This window comes from Bufo gargarizans, chromosome 1, assembly GCF_014858855.1.
Source record: "Bufo gargarizans isolate SCDJY-AF-19 chromosome 1, ASM1485885v1, whole genome shotgun sequence".
Taxonomy (NCBI): Eukaryota; Metazoa; Chordata; class Amphibia; order Anura; family Bufonidae; genus Bufo; species Bufo gargarizans.
In genome coordinates this window covers 80,453,332-80,478,484 of record NC_058080.1, presented here as the reverse complement: position 1 = coordinate 80,478,484, position 25,153 = coordinate 80,453,332, and the positions used below count along the sequence as shown (strand labels likewise).

The 25,153-nt window shown below is 43.2% G+C and overlaps 1 protein-coding gene across 1 annotated transcript in view; it reads right to left on the bottom strand.

Annotated features, from left to right (window-relative positions):
• The window catches only part of TBC1D19 (TBC1 domain family member 19), a 193,389-nt gene that overhangs the window by 146,276 nt on the left and 21,960 nt on the right, over window positions 1-25,153 (bottom strand). Inside the window, exons 2-7 of the mRNA XM_044284859.1 lie at window positions 14,083-14,155; window positions 12,319-12,364; window positions 8,115-8,190; window positions 2,826-2,900; window positions 1,428-1,491; window positions 485-531 (exon numbers count right to left, since the gene is read on the bottom strand). Coding sequence (XP_044140794.1) covers window positions 485-531; window positions 1,428-1,491; window positions 2,826-2,900; window positions 8,115-8,190; window positions 12,319-12,364; window positions 14,083-14,155 — 381 coding nt within the window. The remainder of the gene's footprint in view (window positions 1-484; window positions 532-1,427; window positions 1,492-2,825; window positions 2,901-8,114; window positions 8,191-12,318; window positions 12,365-14,082; window positions 14,156-25,153) is intronic.

The window sequence follows — 25,153 nt, the reverse complement described above, 5'->3', positions numbered from 1 at the left end:
TGATCTGCCGTGCATCTTTTTAACAATTCACACTACCTTAGAAGCAAGCTTAATCTAGAACGAAGGCTACTGTCACATCAGCCTTGCGCATCAGTTTTGTCTACATTCATTGTCAATAGGGGACAAAACTGAACAAACTGAAACTGAGTCATCAGAATACATTCCGTTTGGCTGTGTTCCCATGCCGGACAAAAAAATTGCTGCAAGCGAAACTGAAGAAGCCAGATCCAGCACCAAAAACCAAGTAGGTCAATGGTGCCGGATCCAGTTTTTTCATTTTCGATATATAATACAACAGGATCCGTTCTGAACGGATGCAGACGGTTGTATTATTATAACGGAAGCGTTTTGCTGTGGTTTTGATATCCAATGCCGGATCTCAAAAAGCCATTATTTTTGGCACATTTTACACCATAATTGTGGCGCAACAAGATTAGTAAATGTCCCCCAATGATTCAGCTCAACTTTATTGGTATTTACATACCTCAAGAAAATCTTTAGGTGCATACACAGGTCTAAAGAGACTCAAGTCTGGGGAAAAAATACATGCAAATATTAAATAAACCTGGAAACAGCAAGAAGCATAAATCCCCACAGAAACTGCAGAATAGTCACAGTCACACTTACTAGATGTGTATAATATCAGACTCATCAGTCCGTTTAATATAGGAACTGTTGATAACTATTTGAAATAAGGGAATAACTATTTAGGGTTCTTCAACTACTTTGTTCTGGACCCATAATGGGTTGTGCCATCACTGGATGTTATTTTAATATAATTCAGCACGAAAAACTAGTTACTTTGGTAACTTACTTTCTGCTACAAAAATGTTTCAGTTGTGAGATATTCTCTTTAATTCATTATAATGGTGCCCCCTGGTGTTTAATCTGTAGAGCCACATTAGTGACCAGATGCTGCATATTCTGCCTTGTTTGATTAATGGAATATTCCCCTCAAGTAATCAATAACAGAAAGTATACTCATTCATTTTGTCCCCACCACTCCCAGCACTGCCACTCCGGTTCTCCCCGCCAGGCTTTGATTGGCTGCACCAATGACATTTCCATATACTCCATATGACCACCTGCAGCCCATTACTGACCTCGGTGGTCTCATACCATATACAGCTGAAGCCAGTGATTGGCCTCGGCGTTACCTGGTGTATACGGCCATGTCATAGCTACAGCCAAGAAGAAGACATCATGGCTGCGGCAATGGGGCGGCGGAAGAGAAAAAAGGCAAGTATATATTCTTTCATATTTTATGACAATTGCTGGCTTCAGGTGGCATTTTTTTTTAACCTAGCCCCTATAAGTCTCATGCATGTAGAATAATCTTGTCAGAGGGTGACACAGAACTGGGTTGTATGGTGTAAGTGTGATAGATTTGGTTAAAAAGAAAAACAGCTATTTACAAAAAGTTGTACCTGGTTCATCGGTCCCCATTTCATTCCACTTGTTGAGCAATTCTTTCTGCTCGTCAGGTGGCCTCTGTAAAGCAAAAAAAACATAGACGTTAGGAGCTGAGCAAAAACAGAGCACAGACAGAAGGCCTGTCATGCCGAGCTGATGCAGGACAGCATCGTCCAGCACTGATAACTCAGCAAGGAATTATCTAAATACAAACTGCACGCATACTAAAGGGCCTTTTATCTATAAATAAAGTAGATATTAGAAATCTCTGTGTTTTCCACAAAATTATCTTTTTTTCTAGTCTAATCATATAGTATGTCTCATTTTGCAGGCTGGTAGACGGAACTAGATAGACGTGTTTCTTTATTCGGCCTTACATACTATTATGTAACTATTTAAAGGGATTGTCCTATTAATTAATATTAATTTACTCTTGTGTCTATAGATATTGCTCTTACATACATGTTATGGTGCCTCCTGCTATACTTTGGATTCGCCTCCTGCTATACTTTGGATTCGCCTCCTGCTATACTTTGGATTCGCCTCCTGCTATACTTTGGATTCGCCTCCTGCTATACTTTGGATTCGCCTCCTGCTATACTTTGGATTCGCCTCCTGCTATACTTTGGATTCGCCTCCTGCTATACTTTGGATTCGCCTCCTGCTATACTTTGGATTCGCCTCCTGCTATACTTTGGATTCGCCTCCTGCTATACTTTGGATTCGCCTCCTGCTATACTTTGGATTCGCCTCCTGCTATACTTTTGATTCACCTCCTGCTATACTTTTGATTAAATGTGTTCAGCATGCTCTGATTCTTATTTGAGGGCTACCAGGTGGTGAGGCTGAGCTACTGAGCATGTGTGGCCACTGACATTGGACACAACAGGTGGGCATTCTGAGAAGTAAAGTAGTTAAAACAACATAACAAGCAGGTAACACCAATATCCACAGAGGATATGTTTTGTCTGATCTAACAGAATAAGGGGTAGGTTCACACCTCATTGTAACTGATACGCAGGCTTCTCTGTTAAAGAACAGCCTGCCAGAGTTCAATGGATCTGGCCTAGCTGGATACTGCTGTTCACCGCCGGACCCCATTCACTATAATGGGGTGCTAGTTTTCAATGGGTTTTTTTTTGTCCGTCCGAAAGCTGGGATTTCGCTGGAAAGCAGCCGGATCCCATTATAGTCAATAGGGTCCTGCTGTGAATGGCAGTATGACTAGGCCAGATAAGGTGAACTCCGACAGATTGTGCTCTTCTGAACCCACCCTATCAATTTGCATAACTGAATATTTTGCCTATATGAGCTGGTTATAAAGAATAACAGAGGATATAAGACACTAGAGATTGTTTACCACTGTAAAATGCTGTTGGGCACAGTAAACACCCAAAGCGGATTGACAGTACCTTGCGTGCAAGAGGAATATTGAGCTCTGTACACATACTGTTCAAGCTCTTCAGGACTCTCTTCTCCCAGCTTGCCTAAAAGAAGGAGAATAAACAGTCATCAGTCCTAATCCGTGTTTTTACCTTCATCCATAAAGATCGCTAGGATCTGTCACCACGATCAACCTAGTAAACCAGTAATACTGCCCGGAAGAGTTGACCTTGGTGAATTAAATGAGCCCTTTAATGATTTACCATTGGAGCTAAAGCCAGGCTTTCATTCTTATGTAAATGATTAATTTTTCCATCTCATTATACACTGCTCGTTTCCAGGGGTTGTAGCCATCGCTGTAGCGCAGATACAAGGTGGCCAGAAAGGGATCAGCTGCCAGAGAGGACAGTGGTTTTTCCTATATTGTGCAACCACGGCCACTGCTGCTGGATTACAGGGTGGTTGTACAACTCCTGGAAACAAGCAGTGTATAATGTGATGGAAAAACTAATCCAGCCAGCAAAGGAGGCGATATGGACAATCACAATGCATTAATAAGTGGCTTGTATTAACCTTTTCTCACCATTTGTTGAAGTGAGACAACCCCTTTAAGCAATGATCATTGTCTCTGTATTTTATTCTCACAGGATGAGTTACTAAATTACTTTAAGACGTCCAAGTATGCATACGTCTTATTTGCATATTATACACCGGTTAGAAGAGAGCAATTCTGTGCATATTTTTGGAGCAGTCTGCTATACAACATCCCTACAGACCTGACATAACCTGGAAGTATACGCTTCACCTCCCACCATTTACCGATGAGAAAATCGAATAAAAAGGAAGTCATTTGGCTCTTCTAAATGGCTATAGCCCAGTTACTTGTGCGTTACCAATGCTGGAAAAATGCTAAGTGAACATGATAACGTACTCTGATTAGGTCACAATGGATACGCTGCAGCCGAGAGATTGCTAAAAAAGAACGCCAGCTATAAAGGAGACGGTTGCTGGCTGAATACTCATTTAGCCCCAATTCTAGATGACAACAGCTCCATCTGAGGAGTTGGGCTACTTTCACACTTGCGTTGTTAATCCCAGTATTGAGATCCGGCAGAGGATCTGAATACCGGAAATAAACGGATCTGTTTTTTCAGTTACCATTGACTTGCATTGTTTTCAGTGCTGGATCTGTTTTTTCCCGTTTTTATGACACCACAGCTTGCAGCGTTTTTGGGTCCGGTCAAGAAACGAAATGCTGCCGGAACAGAAGACATCCTGATGCATCCTGAACGGATCTCTTTCCATTCAGAATGCATGAGGAGTAAGCGGAACAGTTTTTTTTCTGGTATTTAGATCCTCTGCTGGATCTCAATACTGGAAAACAAGTGTGAAAGTAACCTTAAACAACCAGGATCAGAGTTAGCGCTAAACCCAGCCATCGCAGCAGGATGTTAGCTGTATGTTAGAACTGACACCCATGGCCAATAGCGAGGGCACATCACTGCAATGTAATTTTCTCACCAATAACACCGATAGCATATTATACTAGCACCTGACATCTGGTTAGAGCAGGACCAAAGAGAAAAAAAAGGGCATGCAAAACTGTAATGCTCATTAAAAATGATAATCTTTACATTTAATAGTTAAGTAATGGGCAGAATGCAGATGCTTTATTGTGGATAAGATAGAGGCCGGATAAAATGAAAATTTTATTGATGCATGTGTGTTGTGCAATTTTTGGGTGCAACTTATTTGAAGTTGCATTACATATGCTAGTAAACGTCTGGGTTGTGGCCTCAATAAACAGTCTAATTAGGAGAAGCAGGGTGGGCAAGCACTCATCTTATCCCTTTTTGTGGAAATAAAAGACGCCTCGAGGAGCTAGTATGCTCTCTGATATGAGCACAAAAGTCTATGTTATCTCTTCCCCTGGGGTCCTGTATAGTGGAGAGGTGGCTCTTTGTCTCTTCTCCTCTCCCTGCAGTCTGTTGGCACGCCCCCCACTGGCTCCTCCTCTTCTCCAGGCTGGCTGAGATCACAGCCGGCTGAAGGGGGTGCTGATTCAAGCTGTTCTATCTCAGGATGCACAGCAGCTAGAGTTACGAGTCAGGTCTCGTTTTTAGGCTGTGGAGTAGCAGCTAGGGCTCAAATGATTACTCAAATGAATCAATTAACTCGACGCAAAAAAAATCTTCGATGCTAATTTTTTGCATCGATGATTCGTTTGTGCCATGTGACCATGGTGTGAAGAGCTTGCTATTACTCACACTTCATGGTCACCCGCCTGCTCGCACAGTGCTGCACTGGATCCTGACGTAGACACATCGTCAGGACATAATGCACGTAAGCACGCACTATGACCTGGTGCTGTGTGATGTCAGGTCCCGATGCAGCTCGCGAAGATCTCTGGAGTGTCAGCCTCATCCCTACAGGAAAGGTAAGTATTTTAGTTCAATGTCAATGGCTCTGTGGCTGGACACTGATGGCTAGGAGGGGAAGTGGGGGAACTGATGGCAGTGGGGGCAGCTGGTTGAACAGGGGGCGAGCTGGTGGCATTGGGGGAGGTTCTGGTGGCATTGGGGGAGGAGCTGGTGGAATTGGAGGGGAGCTGATGGCACTGGGAGGGGAAGCAACTGATGACATGGGAAAGCTGATGGCTTTGGGGGGGGGGACTGATGGTACTGGGGGGAGCTGGTGGCACTGGAGGCAAGGGAGCTGATGAGTTTTTATAGAAAACGTTCTTTTAATTAGTTTTTTCTTATTAGAGATTAATCGTTGGATTAGTCGGTAGAATACTTGATTACTAAAATAATCGTTAGCTGCAGCCCTAGCAGCAAATGATCGAAGCAGTCTCACAGAACTTGGCATCAAGGGATGCAGATTTCCAAATAAAGTGATAAATCCAAACAATTAATCCAAGTCTCACATATAACACGTTTCTGGGCTCAAAAGACCCCTTCCTCAGGTAGCAGAGACACAAGGAGCGGGGTAGTTAAATCACATTGTATGATCAATGTAAATCACAATAATATTAGTAAAAGTACATATAAATTGCCGATTTTAAAATACCATTGTATTAAAACAACATGCCAATGTGCCAGATACAGAAAAGGGACATGTATTGGTACTTTGCCCAAAGATGCTGGTCTCCTAAGTGGGCATAGATAAACTCAATTAGAGCTAGTGGTCATTTATGATTATATGTCAGAACTTGTGTACAGTTCCAGTAAATGGACTATGAGGTTAGCACAGAGCACATGTTAGCAGCGTCCGCGGTCTTCAACACAACAGGAGATTTTTATTTTGTTTGTGAAAAGTGCTCCATTTTATATTTAAAATAGGGTTTTCCGAGACTTATATAATGATATACTCAGGATAGGTCATCAGTATCTGATCGGTGGGAGTCCAACACCCAGGAACCAATCAGCGGTTTGAGAAGGCACCAGCGTTACTGTTAGCACCAAAGCCTTCTCTCAGCTTTTCCTAAGTCAGTGACGGCGCATTCATCGGTCACTTGGCCCGGGCGCATCTCTTGGGCTGAGTCAGTGTCGGACTGGGGTACCTAGGGACCACCAGTAAAATTTATTTTGGGGGCCCACCGTACGGATACATTCAAATATAATAAATAATCAAACTTTTTTTTATATGAACATAAGCTGGTTAAGGTGCGGTACATTGAATATATGTATGTAGTATACTAAATCTAATGTGTTATGTGCCACTTGTGCAGGGGGTGGGAGACTAGGGGCCCACCTTGCTCAGGGGCCCACCGGGGGATTCCCCTGTACCCCTGTGGGCCAGTCCGAGCCTGGGCTGAGTGCGATACCAAGCACAGCTGCTATCCAGGGCCGGTGCTACCATAAGGCAGACCAAGCAGCTGCCTAAGGGTACTTTCACACTTGCGGCAGGACGGATCCGACAGGCTGTTCACCATGTCGGATCTGTCCTGCCGCTATTTCGCATTGCCACCGGACCGCCACTCCGTCCCCATTGACTATAATAGGGGCGGAGCTCCGGTCTGTGGGAGTACTGATCCTTTAAGAGCTTCTGTAACCTAAACTGTGCTGTACTCTGTGTACAGTCCAAATATATTAACCCTATGAGTGCCTTAGTCTTCTTTTAGTCATGCTAAATTTGTTGTTTTAAAGCTGAGAATCTTTGAAAAAACTTTAAAAACAAGACCGGAACGGCAGTGCCAGCTGTGATACAGCCAGAGATAGCACATTTAGAAACCAGAGTTGGGAGTAAGAGCTGCCGTATCTCAGCTAAAATTGCAATCGAGGTCTTCTTTGAAGGCCCCTTTACACAGTCCAATATTCAGGCAAATTATCGTTAATGAGTGTTTGTACAAACTCCCGTTAGCAATAATCAGCACTTTGAAGGTACCACCAATTACCTGAAGAACAAGAAAAACACTTGTTCATTGAGTAATAGATCGCTGGTGCAGTCACCTAAATTATCAAGCGATTCTGCATGGGTGTGAGTGATGGCATTAGTAATCCCTCCTCCCCATACTGTGGAGGGGATCGCGGCTTGTAAATGCAGCGGTCACCTCCACTGACATGTCAGTTTTAGTAAAAGAGCATCTTATCTTAGAACAATGCTCTGTATCGTTCCTCTGTTACTACGGCTGAATATATATGGATAAAGTGGTATTCAGGTGTTCCTACATAATCGCACAGTGCCCAATGCAGCGTTATATGTGAAGATGCTCCAGAATAGATATTTTATGGGGATAACAAGTATATACTAAACCAGACATGACAGGGGAGGGGACAGATCCTCCATAAGTTATACTTCAGGGGTCCCGGAAACAGAGAGGTGAGGGGTGCTCAGCAAAAGGGCGATAACCCATCTTCAGTGATCCTTCCTTGTAGCCATGTTTATATATCATGTCGCCTCTCAAACACCGACAGAGGGTGACGAAGCCAGACTCCGGATATGCTGGGTATTGACAAGTTGGAGGGATTTAAAATATCAATTACAAGCTTTTCTGGCATAAACTATGTATATATGTGGTCACAGATCTGGCAGCAGGACCCAGCAGACAGGCCCACTATAATCTCTTTGTAAGTAAGCAGAAAATTATTCTTTGGTCAGTCAGTCAGAAAATTGCATTTTCACAGAAAATGATTAATTATTTCTTATATAAGTTTATACATATCCTGTTGGGCTTCTATTTTAACTAAATTATGCTCCACAAATTACTAGGCCCAGACACAATAACATTAAAGGTCACCAAAACATGACTGCTCTGCATGCATCACTGTACCGTACCTCTGGGCGATCGTAGCACCGCTGATGCGTTCACTACCTACCTGAGCTCGCCTCATATACGCCAGGGGTTCTTTAATATGTTCAGCAGGTGCTGCTGGATGAGATGGAGCTGGAAGCCTAGAACCCCAAAACATCAATCAAATGTAAAATCCAATGTATTCATCAGAAAGCTAATCACAAGGTGTCCCCCTGCAGGGCGATGTAATCAGTCAGAGAATCCAGCAGCAAGTCATGAATTTCCCTGCAGCGCCTCCACAGGTGAATAAAAGAATCACACAGTACACCCAGAAAAATGCATAAACCAGGAGCGGTAAGTGGCGCTTTTGCAGTCTATTCATCGATTCCCTCCTTTTAAGAACCTAGATGCAAGGAAATTCTAGTGGGAGTGAGGCCATGTTCTACCCTCTCCCTTCTTCCTTTCTATCAGTTTTATCCATATGCTTTGTGCTTTACTCATTTCATGTTGATAAGAGGGTGTCATTCCCTCAGATTGTGGTCCTGTGTTCTCATGTGTCCATCTTTGTCCTTGTGTAATAATTTGTTATTTATAAAAATCGGTGAAGACATTAAAGGGAATCTGTCACCTCCGGCAAGTCCTGACAAATGTAGAACACCTGTCGCTGACTCCAGATCAGTAATTTGCATGTCAATACTCATTCCCACCTGCTAGGAGTCCACAAATCGGCTATGGAATTCATACAGAGGACTTCTACTGGAGTCCTCTCCATTATGTGCACATGCGCAGGAGTCCTCTCGGTGCATTCCATGGCTGGATTGAGGGGCGCTGAATACTCACCCCCATTCCCCCGCTCTGCACCCCCAATCCAGCCATGTAAAGCACTCCAGGAGAAGTCCTCTATATGAGTTCCATAGCCAGTTTGCAGACTTATAGCAGGTGAATGGCGGGGAGTATTGAAATACAAATTACTGATCTGGAGACATGTATTATATACGCTTGCCGGATGCGACAGATTCCCTTTAAATTTCAAAATCCACAGCATGCTGATTCTTGTGCAGAATTGTCTTGGATCTACGACATATGTGGGTTCTGCTGCAGACTCCTATCAAAATCTGCAGCACAACATGGGGTGATTTATCAAACTGGTGTAAAGTAGAACTGGCTTAGTTGCCCAATCGGATTCCACCTCATATTTTCCAAAGGAGCGGTCAAAAATGAAAGGTGGAATCTGATTGGTTGCTATGGGCAACTAAGCCAGTTCTACTTTTCACCAGTTTGATAAATCTCCCCCACAGTCGCCACCTCTGGACTTGGTCTTTTAGAAGACCTGGGAATTCTGAAATATGCACTACATATATTCAGTACGTGCACTTTATTCTGAAATCTGGGGATACAGACTCCCTCTCAGTGTTTGGTTAGGTCTGTCATGCACTCGCTTTTGCACTAGCACTTTATAATTGCACTTACCCCACTTTATTGATTTAGCTTTGTTGCACAATTATGCACTTTTAGGCAGCCATGTACCCATTATTATATTATACTATACACTATATACTGCACAATCATGGCAAAATCATTTTATTGCAACTTGTTCTCTATGTGGACCATTAATATTATTATTATATACATCCAGATTATTGTGAAAAGGAATTTTACTTATGTATATAATATATTAGTTTTTATTAAAATATTTCAACCTATTTTGGAATTTTTTATTATTTACAACTAAGGCCTTTTTGGTGTTAATTATTCTTTTAGACATGTCTGTGCTCCTGATATGTCATTTGTTTTACATAAATACTCGTCATCCGCTAAGAATAACAATGGATTATCTTAGAACGCTGCGCTGTGCTGTTCATCTGCTATTCCTCTTGGACAAGTATGAATAAACTGACATCTGCCTGTTACCATTTCCCTTGCACTAGGTGTGTATCCCTGCACACTCTGACACTACCCAATCAGTGCCCATTTATTCTTACATTTCCACAAGGAATAAAAGGTCATTTTACATGGACCCATAATCAGGTCGATGATCGGGGATGAGCAATTGCATAAGCGCTCATTCCCAATAATTAGCCTGTGTGAAAGGTGCCGGTAATCATCTGATGAACAAGCTCATTCACTGGGTGATCGTGTTGTTCTGCCGGAGATCGTACGGTCTAAACAGCGATCTGATGCCCAGGAACAATTCATTTCTATGGGAATAAGCGATCTCTGTATCGATTGCTTGTCCCCATACAGAAGAGGTGATTGCAGCTCTCATCTCCCCGATGATTAGGGTACATTCGCACAAACTTAAACCATCCGTGCCCGCGCTGCGGACTGAAAATCGTGGTTTGCAGTGCACAGGATTTGGGATTCACACGGCCGGTGCCTGTATATTGAGAAACCGCTGTTTGCAGACAGCCTACGGTCGTGTGAATGGACCCTTAGGTAATTATCTGTAATGTCTGGCTCGTTCCCAATAATTGCCTGATACATTGGTCCATGTAAAAGGCCCTAACAGAGGAACAGCAAAATGCAGAGTACAAAGAAAAAAATCCTCCAGAAAAGGAGGGCTGACAGGTTTTCTTTAAACTGTATTACTTTACTATGTATACGTATATACAGTACAGACCAAAAGTTTGGACACACCTTCTCATTCAAAGAGTTTTCTTTATTTTCATGACTATGAAAATTGTAGATTCACACTGAAGGCATCAAAACTATGAATTAACACATGTGGAATTATATACATAACAAAAAGTGTGAAACAACTGAAAATATGTCATATTCTAGGTTCTTCAAAGTAGCCACCTTTTGCTTTGATTACTGCTTTGCACACTCTTGGCATTCTCTTGATGAGCTTCAAGAGGTAGTCACCTGAAATGGTTTTCACTTCACAGGTGTGCCCTGTCAGGTTTAATAAGTGGGATTTATTGCCTTATAAATGGGGTTGGGACCATCAGTTGCGTTGTGGAGAAGTCAGGTGGATACACAGCTGATAGTCCTACTGAATAGACTGTTAGAATTTGTATTATGGCAAGACAAAAGCAGCTAAGTAAAGAAAAACGAGTGGCCATCATTACTTTAAGAAATGAAGGTCAGTCAGTCCGAAAAATTGGGAAAACTTTGAAAGTGTCCCCAAGTGCAGTCACAAAAACCATCAAGCGCTACAAAGAAACTGGCTCACATGGTCTTCCTTTCCTGGGGCGGTCCACAAGAGTCACCTCTGCTGCGGAGGATAAGTTCATCCGAGTCACCAGCCTCAGAAATCGCAGGTTAACAGCAGTTCAGATTAGAGACCAGGTCAATGCCACACAGAGTTCTAGCAGCAGACACATCTCTAGAACAACTGTTAAGAGGAGACTGTGTGAATCAGGCCTTCATGGTAGAATATCTGCTAGGAAACCACTGCTAAGGACAGGCAACAAGCAGAAGAGACTTGTTTGGGCTAAAGAACACAAGGAATGGACATTAGACCAGTGGAAATCTGTGCTTTGGTCTGATGAGTCCAAATTTGAGATCTTTGGTTCCAACCACCGTGTCTTTGTGCGACGCAGAAAAGGTGAACGGATGGACTCTACATGCCTGGTTCCCACCGTGAAGCATGGAGGAGGAGGTGTGATGGTGTGGGGGTGCTTTGCTGGTGACACTGTTGGGGATTTATTCAAAATTGAAGGCATACTGAACCAGCATGTCTACCACAGCATTTTGCAGCGGCTTTGCGTTTAGTTGGACCATCATTTATTTTTCAACAGGACAATGACCCCAAACACACCTCCAGGCTGTGTAAGGGCTATTTGACCATGAAGGAGAGTGATGGGGTGCTGCGCCACATGATCGGGCCTCCACAGTCACCGGATCTGAACCCAATCAAGATGGTTTGGGGTGAGCTGGACCGCAGAGTGAAGGCAAAAGTGCCAACAAGTGCTAAGCATCTCTGGGAACTCCTTCAAGACTGTTGGAAGACCATTTCAGGTGACTACCTCTTGAAGCTCATCAAGAGAATGCCAAGAGTGTGCAAAGCAGTAATCAAAGCAAAAGGTGGCTACTTTGAAGAACCTAGAATAGGACATATTTTCAGTTGTTTCACACTTTTTGTTATGTATATAATTCCACGTGTTAATTCATAGTTTTGATGCCTTCAAGAAAATAAAGAAAACTCTTTGAATGAGAAGGTGTGTCCAAACTTTTGGTCTGTACTGTGTGTATGTATATATATATATATATATATATATATATATATATATATATATAGAGATAGAGTTGTCCAATAATGTAAAGATTTGTAAGGTGATACATACACATTAAGCTCACGATACACAGCATTCTGAAGTTTTTTCTCCCAACCTAAAAAAAAATAAATAAAAAAATAAAATAAAGAAAAGTGGCTAAACAATGAGAAATAATTAAATCTCATTCACCAAGTATATATCACAAACATATTCCATAACCCTGCCTCCAGCCTCTCAATTGATGACCACAATCTTATTTCCCAATTGTATTATTTCGTCTGCATACTGCTGATTATAATCTCACAATGGCATATGGTGCATAAAACAAAAGCGGTAGGCAGGCGCTTCATTGTGTAATGAATAGAGAACACACTGCCACAAATGTCTCCAGCAAATACTCAGCTGCTTGCAGCATTTATACATAAATGCAATTTAAAGGGGTATTCCGGTTATAGCAAGTTATCCCATATCCCCAGATCAGTTGGAAACCTACCACTGGGACCCCCACCGATCACAAAAAGAAATGGAAAGAGCTGCCATCTCCAGCGCTCTCATAAAAGTGAATGAATCGGCTGTGCGCTTTTCCAACCAGCCGCTCCATCCATTTTAGGGGGCTCCACAAAGTACGGGACCCAGTTCTGGTGATCTGACAGTTATCTCTTAGGCCCCTCTTTCACACGAGCGAGTATTCCGCGCGGGTGCAATGCGTGATGCGAACGCATTGCGCCAGCACGGAATCCGGATTCCATTTATTTCAATTGGTCTGTGTACTTGAGCGTTGGTTTTCACACATCACTTGTGCGTTGCGTGAAAATCGCAGCAGGTTCTATATTCTGCGATTTTCACGCAACGCTTGCCCCGTAGAAGTGAATCGGGCTGCGTGAAAATCACATCCGCAAGCAAGTGCTGATGCGATGCGTTTTTCTCTGATGGTTGCTAAAAGATGTTGTTTGTAAGCATTCAGTTTTTTATCACGCGCTTGCAAAACGCATAAAATCGCATTGCACGAGCGCGATAAAAACTGAACAGGATTGCAGACTAAACTGAATGAACTTGCTTGCAAAATCGCGCATTTTTCACTGAACGCATCCGCAAAGCATCTGGACCTAATCCGCGCACGCTCGTCTGCAAGGGGCCTTATCCTATGGATTGGGGATAACTTGTATAACCAGAATATCCCTTAAAGGGAATGTGTCATCACAAAATTACCTATTTTATGTTAAAAAATTATTTTAAAATATGTTAGTTATATTTAACCTTCCACAGAAACCATAAAATCCTGTAGTTTTCGCACTGACCACTAAGCCGAATAATAAGCGCCACTTCTTGGTCTGTACAGATCACATTACTGCAGTTACCTGCTTATCTGTGATTCTAATCCTGCCTGCAATGATATCACCACTGTGTACAGATAAGACAGGATCCACCATTCACAGTAGGTGATTGTCAGAGCTTATCTATTCTTCCCTTGTACAACGACCTCTGCACAGGGCACTGGGCATGTCTAGAAAACTCTCCCCTCGAAGTCAATGAGGTCCCCTCCTGACCATTGTGCCTACGGACCATGGGGCTGCCGTAAAGCAATTTTCCTAATCCATTCTAAATGCTGTTAAGAACAGCTCAGGCAAGATGGCCGCCCCCATAATCATGTTCAGCAAATAGAATTTAAAAAAATCTGTGATCAAAAAATAAAAAACATTAGATTAGAAAAAAAGGAGGAGATGTGCTACCATCTGGTTTTAACTGTCAGATAACATTTTTGGTGACACATTTCCTTTAAGTGCAGATGCTCTTTTACAAGTAGAAGTCTTGTGGAACAGCACAGTGACCTACCTGATGCCTTCAAAAAATCTTTAATATCTTCCTTAAGTGTTTCAAGTTTAATATCTGGACTGAACAGACTTCCCTGTAAAATACAAAAAAAAAACATTGAGAGGAAGTGAATGCAACCTCTCTGATAAACATACCACACATCCAGAACGTGACATCACTATGGTCATCATGTCAGAAGGACACCTGCCCCCTAAACAAGGATGGAGAAGAAGAAGATGCACCAGGAACATTTATTAGGAGCTCAAAATAAAAGAACAGGTATGTTGCCTACAAAGCTCTATAATTCAAGTGCTGATGCACTAAATCTTTCAGTGCTCTACCAAAAATCCATCCACAACGAACACAATTCTTTCAAGAAGTATAATGCATCGTAGATCTAAAAGATCCTGGAAATCTGGTACAACACTCACCGACCTGAATGGACTTTTGCTTAGTCCAGTTACAGAAATCTCATAGTAATGCCAAAGTTCTTGTCATTCTGGAAATCAGTGGTGGTCCAAGATCTCAGACTTCATTAACGCCATCTTCCCATATGTACGGTATATAGGACATATCAGAAGATCATTTTCACTGTATTTGCCCTTTAAGCTTGCCACGGGGATTAGAAAAATATCTCCCACCCGATGTACAGTCTCAAAACAGCAAAAAGGTGATTTACAAGTACAGACTAGAGAGATCTAAAGACTTTGGAGTAGCAATCCGTGGGGGTCACGGGGCACAGTTTCCTGCCAATGACATCTTCTGGTGTGTTATTGATTATTGATAAGATAGATCTGCATGCACATACACTGCATAGCAAGCTGCTGAATGCCGGTCACAGCCAAATCTGTCCAACGCCTTGGTCTCCAGCCCGTTTTCCTCCTTGTGAACAGTTTTCTAGGCAGATTTATGATCGAATTGATTGAAAAGTTCAACTTTGATTTGGTCAAAAATCATCTGTAGGGAGTTGCTGTGGTAGGCAGGTGGTAACAATCTGCTGGGCGACAGATACTTTGCTTTCCCAGACCATTCCCTTCACTTTCTCACACAGCTTATTAGGCAAGGTCTACACGACGACAATAAGTCGCGCAACAGATAGGGCACAACTACACTACAACTTTTGTCGCACCAATGTCGCGCGACAATTTTTATAATGATAGTTTATGGTGTCGCAATGCAACATGCTGCGACTGCAACAGCCATCTCGAAAGGATTTTTTGCCACTGTCGCATCGCAGCATGTCGCCGTGCGACACCATAAACTATCATTATAAAAATTGTCGTGCAACAAATGTCGTCGTGTAGACCTAGCCTTACACTGGTCAGGAGAGGACAAAGAGGGACTGCATACCCAAGCCGTCAGACAGCCAGTCTGACAGATCTGACAGTGTCCAGCACTCTGCAGCTTGCTATATAGTGTATATACAATGCAAGCTGCAGATCCCAAACAAAGGAATCATTTTAATTAGACCCAAATAGAAGAATGTCCTATCTATTAAAAAAAAAACATGCAATTTAATTTAAAAAAAATATGATGCAGTGGTGTCTATAGCAAGATGTTTTCCACCAGAAATATTAGTTCTGGCAATGATGGGGTTTTTCAGTGATCAGACCCTGATGGATTGAGCTTGGGCTTTATCTACACGTAGTGAAATGAATAGGGGTTTGTTGTAGTTCTTACATGGCATTGGGTGGTGATGTTTCAGGGACAAAGCTGAAGGGGCAAATATTCTTCACCTAGGGCTGTGGCCCCTATGTTCTAGGCATTGTGGTGGTCCTAGCACTGATGCCATGCCATCAATTTCTCTAGTTGGAAAACCTCTTTTATATACACCTAGTAGCCATAACCATAAAAGAGGTTTTACGTTTTGCATCAACATCTTTTAAAATAATCATTTAACAAGGTAGCTGTGATTTCGTAATTTACTTCTTTTGCCCTTATTGCTCCTATCTTCTGTTCTGGGCTTTGGTCACATGACCATGAAGCTCTTATTTCCTGTGAGGTTATGTCCATGGGCGTGTCAAAGCAGTAACAGGGGAGTGTCTAAGTAGCTAGCTGGGTGGGAGGAGCTACAAACTAACTGGACATTGTTAGGGGCGGTGCTGTGGCACAGAAAGGAGAAATGCATCATGGGTTTGGTTGGATGCAGTAACAGGAGGTGCTACATACAGGATGGAAACTAATGGATAAGGAGAGTCCAAACCAAAAATGAAAAAGCCTGGGAACATGTACTTGAGGTAGGCTACTTTCACACTGGCGTTTTGGCTTTCCGTTTGTGAGATCCATCATGGGTTCTCACAAGCGGTCCAAAACGGATCAGTTTGGCCCTAATGCATTCTGAATGGGTAAGGATCCGCTCACAATGCATTAGTTCAGTCTCCATTCCGCTTTGGAGGCGGACACCAAAACCCTGCTTGTAGCGTTTTGATGTCCACCTGACGAAACTGAGACAAACGGTTCCGTCCTGGCACACAATGTAAGTCAATAGGGACGGATCCGTTTTCACTGACACAATCTCGCACAATAGAAAATGGATCCGTCCTCCATTGACTTTTAATGGCTATGTTAAAGATAATACAAACGGATCCGATATGAATAGATGCAGACGGTTGTATTATCTGAACGGATCCGTCTGTGCAGATCCATGTTGGATCCGCACCAAACGCAAGTGTGAAAGTAGCCTAAGCACCTACATGATCATATCTATTAAAAACCTAGAATCCCAGAAAACCCCCTAAAACCAGCTGCCTAACATTGTGTAAATCAGTGTTCCCCACCTCCAGTCCTCAGGGCCCACCTGCCGCTGATGTTTTCAGGGTTTCCTTAGTATTGAGCAGGTGATGTAATTAGTGTCCATGCATCAGGACCACAGGTGTTCATTCTGTGGGATATTGTCACAGTGGGTAGGATACAAGACACAATAAACACATAGAAAACCTCAAAACAAGCGTCTAGGCCAGAAGCTGGGAATAAAGGTCACCTCCTGACAATTCCCTACCAGCTCTCCCTGGACTTCTGTGCCCACGTTCAGACTAGGGATCGACCGATATAGATTTGTTAGGGCCGATACCGATAATCTGTGAACTTTCAGGCCGATAATTTATACCGATATTCAGGGAATTTTCATTTTTGAAAAAAAATAAAAAATTCCTACACAAATCTGCTGAAAATTAATGTTTATTGTTAATGTGTATTTTTTTTTTGTAAATCTTTCTTTTTCATTTATACTTAATATTTTGGCGTTTTATTTTTATAACTTTTTTTTACTAACTTTTAGCCCCCTTAGGGACTAGAACCCTTGTCCTATTCACCCTGATAGAGATCTATCAGGGTGAATAGGAGCTCACACTCTCCCTGCTGCCCTGTGCTTTGTGCACACAGCAGCATGGAGCTTACCATGGCAGCCAGGGCTTCAATAGCGTCCTGGCTGCCATGGTAACCGATCGGAGCCCCAGCATTACACTGCTGGGGCTCCGATCGGAGGAGCAGGGTAGAGGGGATCCTGTGGGGGGGCGCACTGCGCCACCAATGTTTTTAATACTGGGGTTGGGGGGAACTGCACTACCAATGTCTAATGCTGGGCTTGGGGGGGGCGCACTGCGCCACCAATGAAGATTAATCTCTCATTTATTCATATGCAGGAGGCGGGAGCTGCAGAATCACATAGCCGGCTCCCGACCTCTATGAGCAGTAGCTGCGATCCGCGGCACCTGAGGGGTTAACTACCGCGGATCGCAGCTACAGCTTATAGAGGTCGGGAGCCGGCTATGTGATCCTGCAGCTCCCACCTCCTGCATATGAATAAGTTAGAGATTAATCTTCATTGATGGTGCAGTGGCCACAGCCCCTCCCCTTCCCTTTTTCTTCTGTCCTTCCATTGGCGGCAGCAGCAGCAGCACAGGGGGAGGAGACACTGCTTTCTTCTCCCCTGTGCTGCTAAGGGGAACACGGAGAGCACTGTCAGCAGCGCGATATGTGTTCCCCATACGCTATCGGAATATCGGCAAAATAGATGCCGATACCGATAGCGGTCAAAATCCTGAATATCGGCCGATAATATCGGTAAAACCGATAATCAGTCAATCCCTAGTTCAGACCCTAAAGGTGGGAATAAACGTGCCCCCGTGCCTAAGGCTTAATACTTCCTAAAGTCCCTGAGATGGTGGAAAGGGGGAAAGAGGCAGCCTGCTTCCTCGGGTCCCGGAGGAGGCAGGTGTCTCTCTAATAGCCTAGACAGAACAAAAAAAAGGAAACCAAAACCAACTTATCATTGTAGCAGAGCAGAAACAGCAAACCCTCCTATCCTCAAAGCAAGATAGAAGCTATAACCCGCACAGGACACTGCGAAGGGGCGCAATTTAAACTCCCACAAACGACCACACCCAGTGCATCTGAAAGGAGGCGGATACAAAACAAAAAAAACTACACATGTGCTGCTAACCTGGCAGACTTACGCACATAACCTGAGCAGGGCATGACAGATATTCCCAATCATGACCAGCAGGTGGGCCCTGAAGATGGGAGTTGAGGAACACTGGTGTAAATGAGCTATCCCTGAGCTGCCAAGACAGGTCGAGGGATGAACTTCACAGGACTTCGGAAGGTATCCTGAGGTTTCTAACTTCAAGACATTAGCTGTAGATTTTTTAAAGGGATTGTCATATTCGGACATTTATGGTATATACCTCCTCGCCATGAATGTGGCTGTTTATACGTGTGTTAACTGTGTATATGTGGCTCTCTCTATTCACCTCTATGGAGATTCTGAAAATAGCCAAGTGCGCTTACTCCGCTTTTTGTGGTAGTCCTCCAGAAATGAATGGAGAAAGACGCACATGCAAAGCCATTTCTCCATTCATGGCAGCACGAGATGGGGCCCTGTTTGCAGAGGTGGGACATTCAGGGCCATAATTATCTAAATGGAATAACCTCTAAGTCCTGGAGTAGGTGGAGACTCCATGGTCCTGACTTGTTTTGCGAACCAGTCAACCCACTCTGTCATATTCCTCAAACCATTTCTGAACAGTTCTTGCAGTGTGGCAGGGCGTACTATTCTGCTGAAAGAGACCATTGCCATTAGAGAATACCACTGCCATAATGGGGTGTAGCTGGTCTGTATAATGTTTAAATAATTGGTACATATTGGTTCAGAAATTTGTGTTACAGCAAGTCTTCACCAAGTGCAGCAATGAGCCTTGGAAGCCAATGTCCCTGTCGTCGATTCAGTGGTTGTCCTTCCTTGGACCACTTCTGGTAGGTGCCAACCACTGCATACTCAGAGCACCCCACAACCCACCCTGTGCTTTGACTTGGTCAGTCTACCCCTCACAATTTGGCCTATGTCAGAGTCGCTCAGATCCTTACACTTGCCCATTTTTCCTGCTTTTGCCACAAGTCAACCTCAAGAGCTGAGTGTTCACTTAACAATAAATCCCAACCCTAAGCAGCTGCAATGGAATGCCACAAGATTGTCAATGCAATCTAATGATATGGCTGATGGTCATATATGTAAACCAAGGATGCCCCACCTGCGGCTCTCCAGCTGTTCCAAAACTACAACTCCCTCGCATGCCTGAGCAGCCTACAGCTATTAGGGCATGCTGGGAGTTGCAGTTTTGCAACAGCTGGAGGGCTGCAGGTGGGGCATAAGTGACGTAAGCCAAATGTGAACTGTCACTTTAATGGAACTAGATGTTTGTGCGTTTCACTTTTGCGTATTTTTCTCCGTGTTCTCCGTGTTTGTAAAAGCAAAGCTCTCGATACTTATCCTTCAGCTCTATCACATCTAAAAGGAAATGCTGACTGGTTAAACAGTGTAATGAAATGGAAATTGGCTTACAAGTTAAGAGATGTTGTCACAGATTAGAGAAAAAATGAAGGACATAAGATGAGGGATGTCATTACCGCCTTTTTTGTGGATCAAATATGCATAGGAGGAAAGAGCACAGCAAGCTTGAGTAACACTCTGGAAGCCATTAAAACAACAGACATTTATGATACAAAAATGCAACAGAAGTAATCATAAAGAAAAGGAGACCGGCAGAAATACGTGTTCATTTTACAGCTCCGTAAAGAGCTTACAGGGCATCTGTCAGCAGATTTGTACCTATGAAACTGCCCGCTGAGAAAATCGAAGTTGTAATATATATGCAAATGAGCCTCTAGGAGCAACAGGGGTGGTGATGTTTCACCTAGAGGCTCCTCTTTTTTTGCAACTGCCGCGCCCCCTACACTTTGACAGGGCCGGGTGTGATGACGTCCTATCTGCCTGGCCCTGTCAATCAAAGTGCAGAGGGCACAGCTGTTGCAGAGACAGCAGAGCCTCTAAGTCAGGGGTGCGCAACCAAAGTTTGCGGCCCCTCTCCTTCTGGGCAGAAAAACAGCCGATCCTGCGGGCACTTGTTAAAAAATCTGCCTATAGAACTGCGGACATGCGCTGCCAGATCGCCGCTAGCACGTCCGCAATATACATTCCCCATAGCTCTCAGTGCTTTTATTGTGTCAAAAGAACGATATATATGTAAATTAGGCAAGTAAGGGGCTGTTACTAACGTTTCTGGTGCCCAGCCACGCCCACTGGGAAGGAGCCCAGCACCGCCCACATCCTCCGAATCTCCTTCTTGCTCCCCGACATCACAAAGTTAGAGCGCCGTAATCTCGCAGCTAGCGCATGCGCAGTTTGTTCCCTGAGGCTGATGCCAGCACAGGGAAGGAACACTATGCCGCACTGACATGCGGCGTACTCGCGCATGCGCGAGATGACAGTGCTCTAACTTCTTGACGTCGGGGAGCAAGGAGGAGATTCAGGAGGATGCGGGCGGTGCTGGGCTAATGGATACATATTTAGCACACAAAATTCCATGGACATCATTATCTCCATCAATTATTCTTTTTAGTCAATCAATCCAAAAAAAAAAAAAAAAAAACAACGTGTCGGCTACATCATAGCCTGCTTGTAAAAGGCAAAAAGTCTCACTTTTTTGTACATTTTTGGACTGATTGAAAAAAAAAGGAACCATTTATGGAGATGCTGACGTCTTTGGAATTTTTTTTGTTCTTGGTCACGAGACTGCAGGAGCCAATGATTGGCCTCAGCATTCACTTATGCAAGAATGGCATGTCACTGATCTTTCTTCTTCACAAAGAGAAGCTCGATCTGTAGCCCCTATCTCTGCATTCCTGAGAGCTCATTGAATTCTTATCGGTTTGGCGCTCATTTCATCCTATATGTTGCCAAAGGTGAACGCCGCAGCACTGGGTCAATTATATTTATCAGGTTCAGCGTAAGCAGTGGCTGAAGTCCTCACAATGCTGTGGAGTCCTTGATATTCAGGAAGGACTTCCCCTGACTGACAGCCTGCCGCTCATGAATACCAGGACTCGGTGCTCGGGCTCCCGCTGCAGCAGATAAACATATAGAACGTATGGCAAATAAAAAAGTACATGACCCAGCACTGGAACCAGGGTCCCGGTCACGGCTTTAACCATTTCATTCCCAAAGGGTTTTTCCCCATTCAGTACCAAAACAACCCTTTTTTTTTTCTGTTGCCTCATTCAGAGAGTCCTACATTTTCCCATGGACGTCACTGAATGAGGGCGTGTAATTTGCAGGATGAGTTGCATTTTACAACGTCACCATTTTAACATGCATATTAAGTATTGATTACCAGTTTTTTGTGGGGTAAGGGAGATTAAAAAACAACAGTTCCTCTTTAGTTTCTGATGCTTTAAAAAGGGTTTTCCAAGATTTTACTACTGATAATCCATCTTTAGGATAGGTCATCAATATCTGATTGGTGGGGGTCCGACACGTGGGACCCCTGCCTTTTCGCAGCTCACCAAGCACAGCGCTGTACATTGTATAGTGGCTATGCTTGGTATCACACTCAGTCCCATTCACTTCAATGGGGCTGAACTGCGCCTAGGCTGTGTGACCAATGAATGTGTTGTCAATGGCCTAGGAAAACTGCGAGAAAGCCGTGGTGCTACTGTGAGCGCCACTGTCTTCTCAAACAGCTGATCCGCAGAGGTCCCTGAGGATAGGTCACCAGTAGTAAAATCTCAGATAACCCCTTTAAATTTACCCCATTCACCATAAATATAATGTTGCCTTTGTTCTCTGGGTCAGTGGAATAATGGCGAAATAAAGACACAAAAAAATTATCATAAGCCTAATAGGTTTCCGTACTCAGGAGACCCCCAAGGCTTTTGAATAACTTTGGGCTGCTATTGCAACCATCGTGGGGAAACTGAAGGTTGACAGAGGGAGCTCCATTCCTCTGTCTAACTATCTAGATGCTGCAGTCAATACATCAGGTAATTGGCGATGCATTTAAACCGCAAAATAATTCCTAGTAACGATCTGTTCAATTGTCGGCCGGTGTAAAGGGCCCTTTAGTAACTTTGAGATAAGGGTAAAGTGAAAGTAAAAAGTATGATTCACACAACTAGACAAACAGATAACCTTTTGTGACAGAACAGCTCAATATTTTTAATAAAGACCAATTGAAAAAATGTGAAAATATTTTTAGCCCAAGATGAGTAAAATGCAATCATAAAGAAAATTGCCGCTAAAAGTACACATAGCCTTTAAGACCGGCGTCTAAAACGCACACTACCTAGGACAGAGCAGAAGGTCCTAGGAGAGGACACACAGGCTGCAGCCTGCAGATGCAGAGACCGATGCCGGCGGCTGGATATGCCATTGGCAGGAGAGAAGAGCAACAGCAGGAGAGACCGGGTAAGCAGAGCAGTATCGATGCCAGCAGGAAGTGGGGCAACAGCGGGCACAGATGGGCAGCGCAACAAGAGGTAAAAGGGGAGCGTAGTTCAACTTTTTCCTATTCTCCTTCTGCACGACAGTTATGATTGGGGTGACGCAAATACCTTGTAACTAAAATTATGCATATGAAATCACAGTCTAGTCCGAGCTTCACAACTAATCTGTGGTCTATGGGAAGGTATCTATGGACAAGAAAATGGCTCAACACCAATACAAAAATGAGAGGGGGAGATTTAAGAAAAACTGGCTTAGTTGCCCATAGCAACCAATCAGATTGATCCTTTCATTTCCCAAAGGAGGTTTAATAAATCTCCCCCAGTAAATCAAAGCATTGAAAAAATAAAAGTAGTCTTTAGTAGTTTACGTGTTAAGGATACATTCACATTCGGGGGTTTCATCACAGGAGAGAAAAGTCCTGCATACAGGACTTTATTCTCTGTTAAAAAAAATTTTAAAAATTCTCCCGAACGGAAACAAATGGGATCTCTTAGGCTCCGTTCCAGTCAATTATGTGCGAATCCATTACTTCCGTTATTTTTGTTCTTCTGCTCTTTTAATTGAAATACAGCACGGATCAAGAGCGTCCAGGGTTTAAATCACAGACTAAGCAAAGCTCAGTAAAATAAATCGACGTGGCATTTATATTCATGAATATTAGATAAGAACTGATTACACAAAGACACGTTCCTCTAAATGTTTCCTCGAGAGGAATAAATATTTTACCATCTGCATATACAGAGTTATATCACTTGTCATTTGCTGAGCACAGATAGGATTTCAGAACCTGTGTCCGTCTCATGGTTTTCTAAACCCCAGCAAACATTGGTGAACATAAAACGACGCATATTCCAAGAGTTATACAAATTGGGACATCGACACAATTCTAACATCTTTGGCTATTTACACCACCACAATGTATTTGAAATTAAACAAACAAGATGTGCTTTAACTGCAGACTGTCAGCTTTAATTTGAGGGTTTTACATCCAAATCAGATGAACTGTGTAGGACCAAAAGTAATGGGACAATTGGTTTCTCAGCTGTTCCATGGCCAGGTGTGTGTTATTCCCTCATTATCCCAATTACAATGAGCAGATAAAAGGTCCAGAGTTCATTTCAAGTGTGCTATTTGCATTTGGAATCTGTTGCAGTCACCTCTCAAGATGAGATCCAAAGAGCTGTCACCATCAGTGAAGCAAGCTATCATTAGGCTGAAAAAACAAAACAAACCCATCAGAGAGATCGCAAAAATATTAGGCAAGGCCAAAACAACAGTTTGGAACATTCTTAAAAAGAAGGAACGCACCAGTGAGCTCAGCAACACCAAAAGACCCGGAAGACCACGGAAAACAACTGTGGTGGATGACCGAAGAATTATTTCCCTGGTGAAGAAAACACCCTTCACAACAGTTGGCAGATCAAGAACACTCTCCAGGAGGTAGGTGTAATTGTGTCAAAGTCAACAATCAAGAGAAGACTTCACCAGAGTAAATACAGAGGGTTCACCACAAAATGTAAACCATTGGTGAGCCTCAAAAACAAGAAGGCCAGATTAGAGTTTGCCAAACGACATCTAAAAAAGCCTTCACAGTTCTGGAACAACATCCTATGGACAGACGAGACCAAGATCAACTTGTATCAGAGTGATGTAAAGAGAAGAGTATGGAGAAGGAAAGGAACTGCTCATGATCCTAAGCATATCACCTCATCAGTGAAGCATGGTGGTGGTAGTGTCATGGCATGGGCATGTATGGCTGCCAATGGAACTGGTTGTCTTGTATTAATTGATGATTTAACTGCTGACAAAAGCAGCAGGATGAATTCTGAAGTGTTTCGGGCAATATTATCTGCTCATATTCAGCCAAATGCTTCAGAACTCATTGGACGGCGCTTCACAGTGCAGATGGACAATGACCCAAAGCATACTGCAAAAGCAACCAAAGAGTTTCTTAAGGGAAAGAAGTGGAATGTTATGCAATGGCCAAGCATCACCAGGGAAGAAACCCAGCGTCGGGTGATGTCTATGTGTTCCAGACTTCAGGCTGTAATTGACTGCAAAGGATTTGCAACCAAGTATTAAAAAGTGAAAGTTTGATTTATGATTATTATTCTGTCCCATTACTTTTGGTCCCTTAACAAGTTGGCGGCACATATGCAAACTGTTGTAATTCCTACACCGTTCACATGATTTCGATGTAAATACCCTCAAATTAAAGCTGACAGTCTGCAGTTAAAGCACATCTTGTTCATTTCATTTCAAATCCATTGTGGTGGTGTATAGAGCCAAAAATGTTAGAATTGTGTAGTTGTC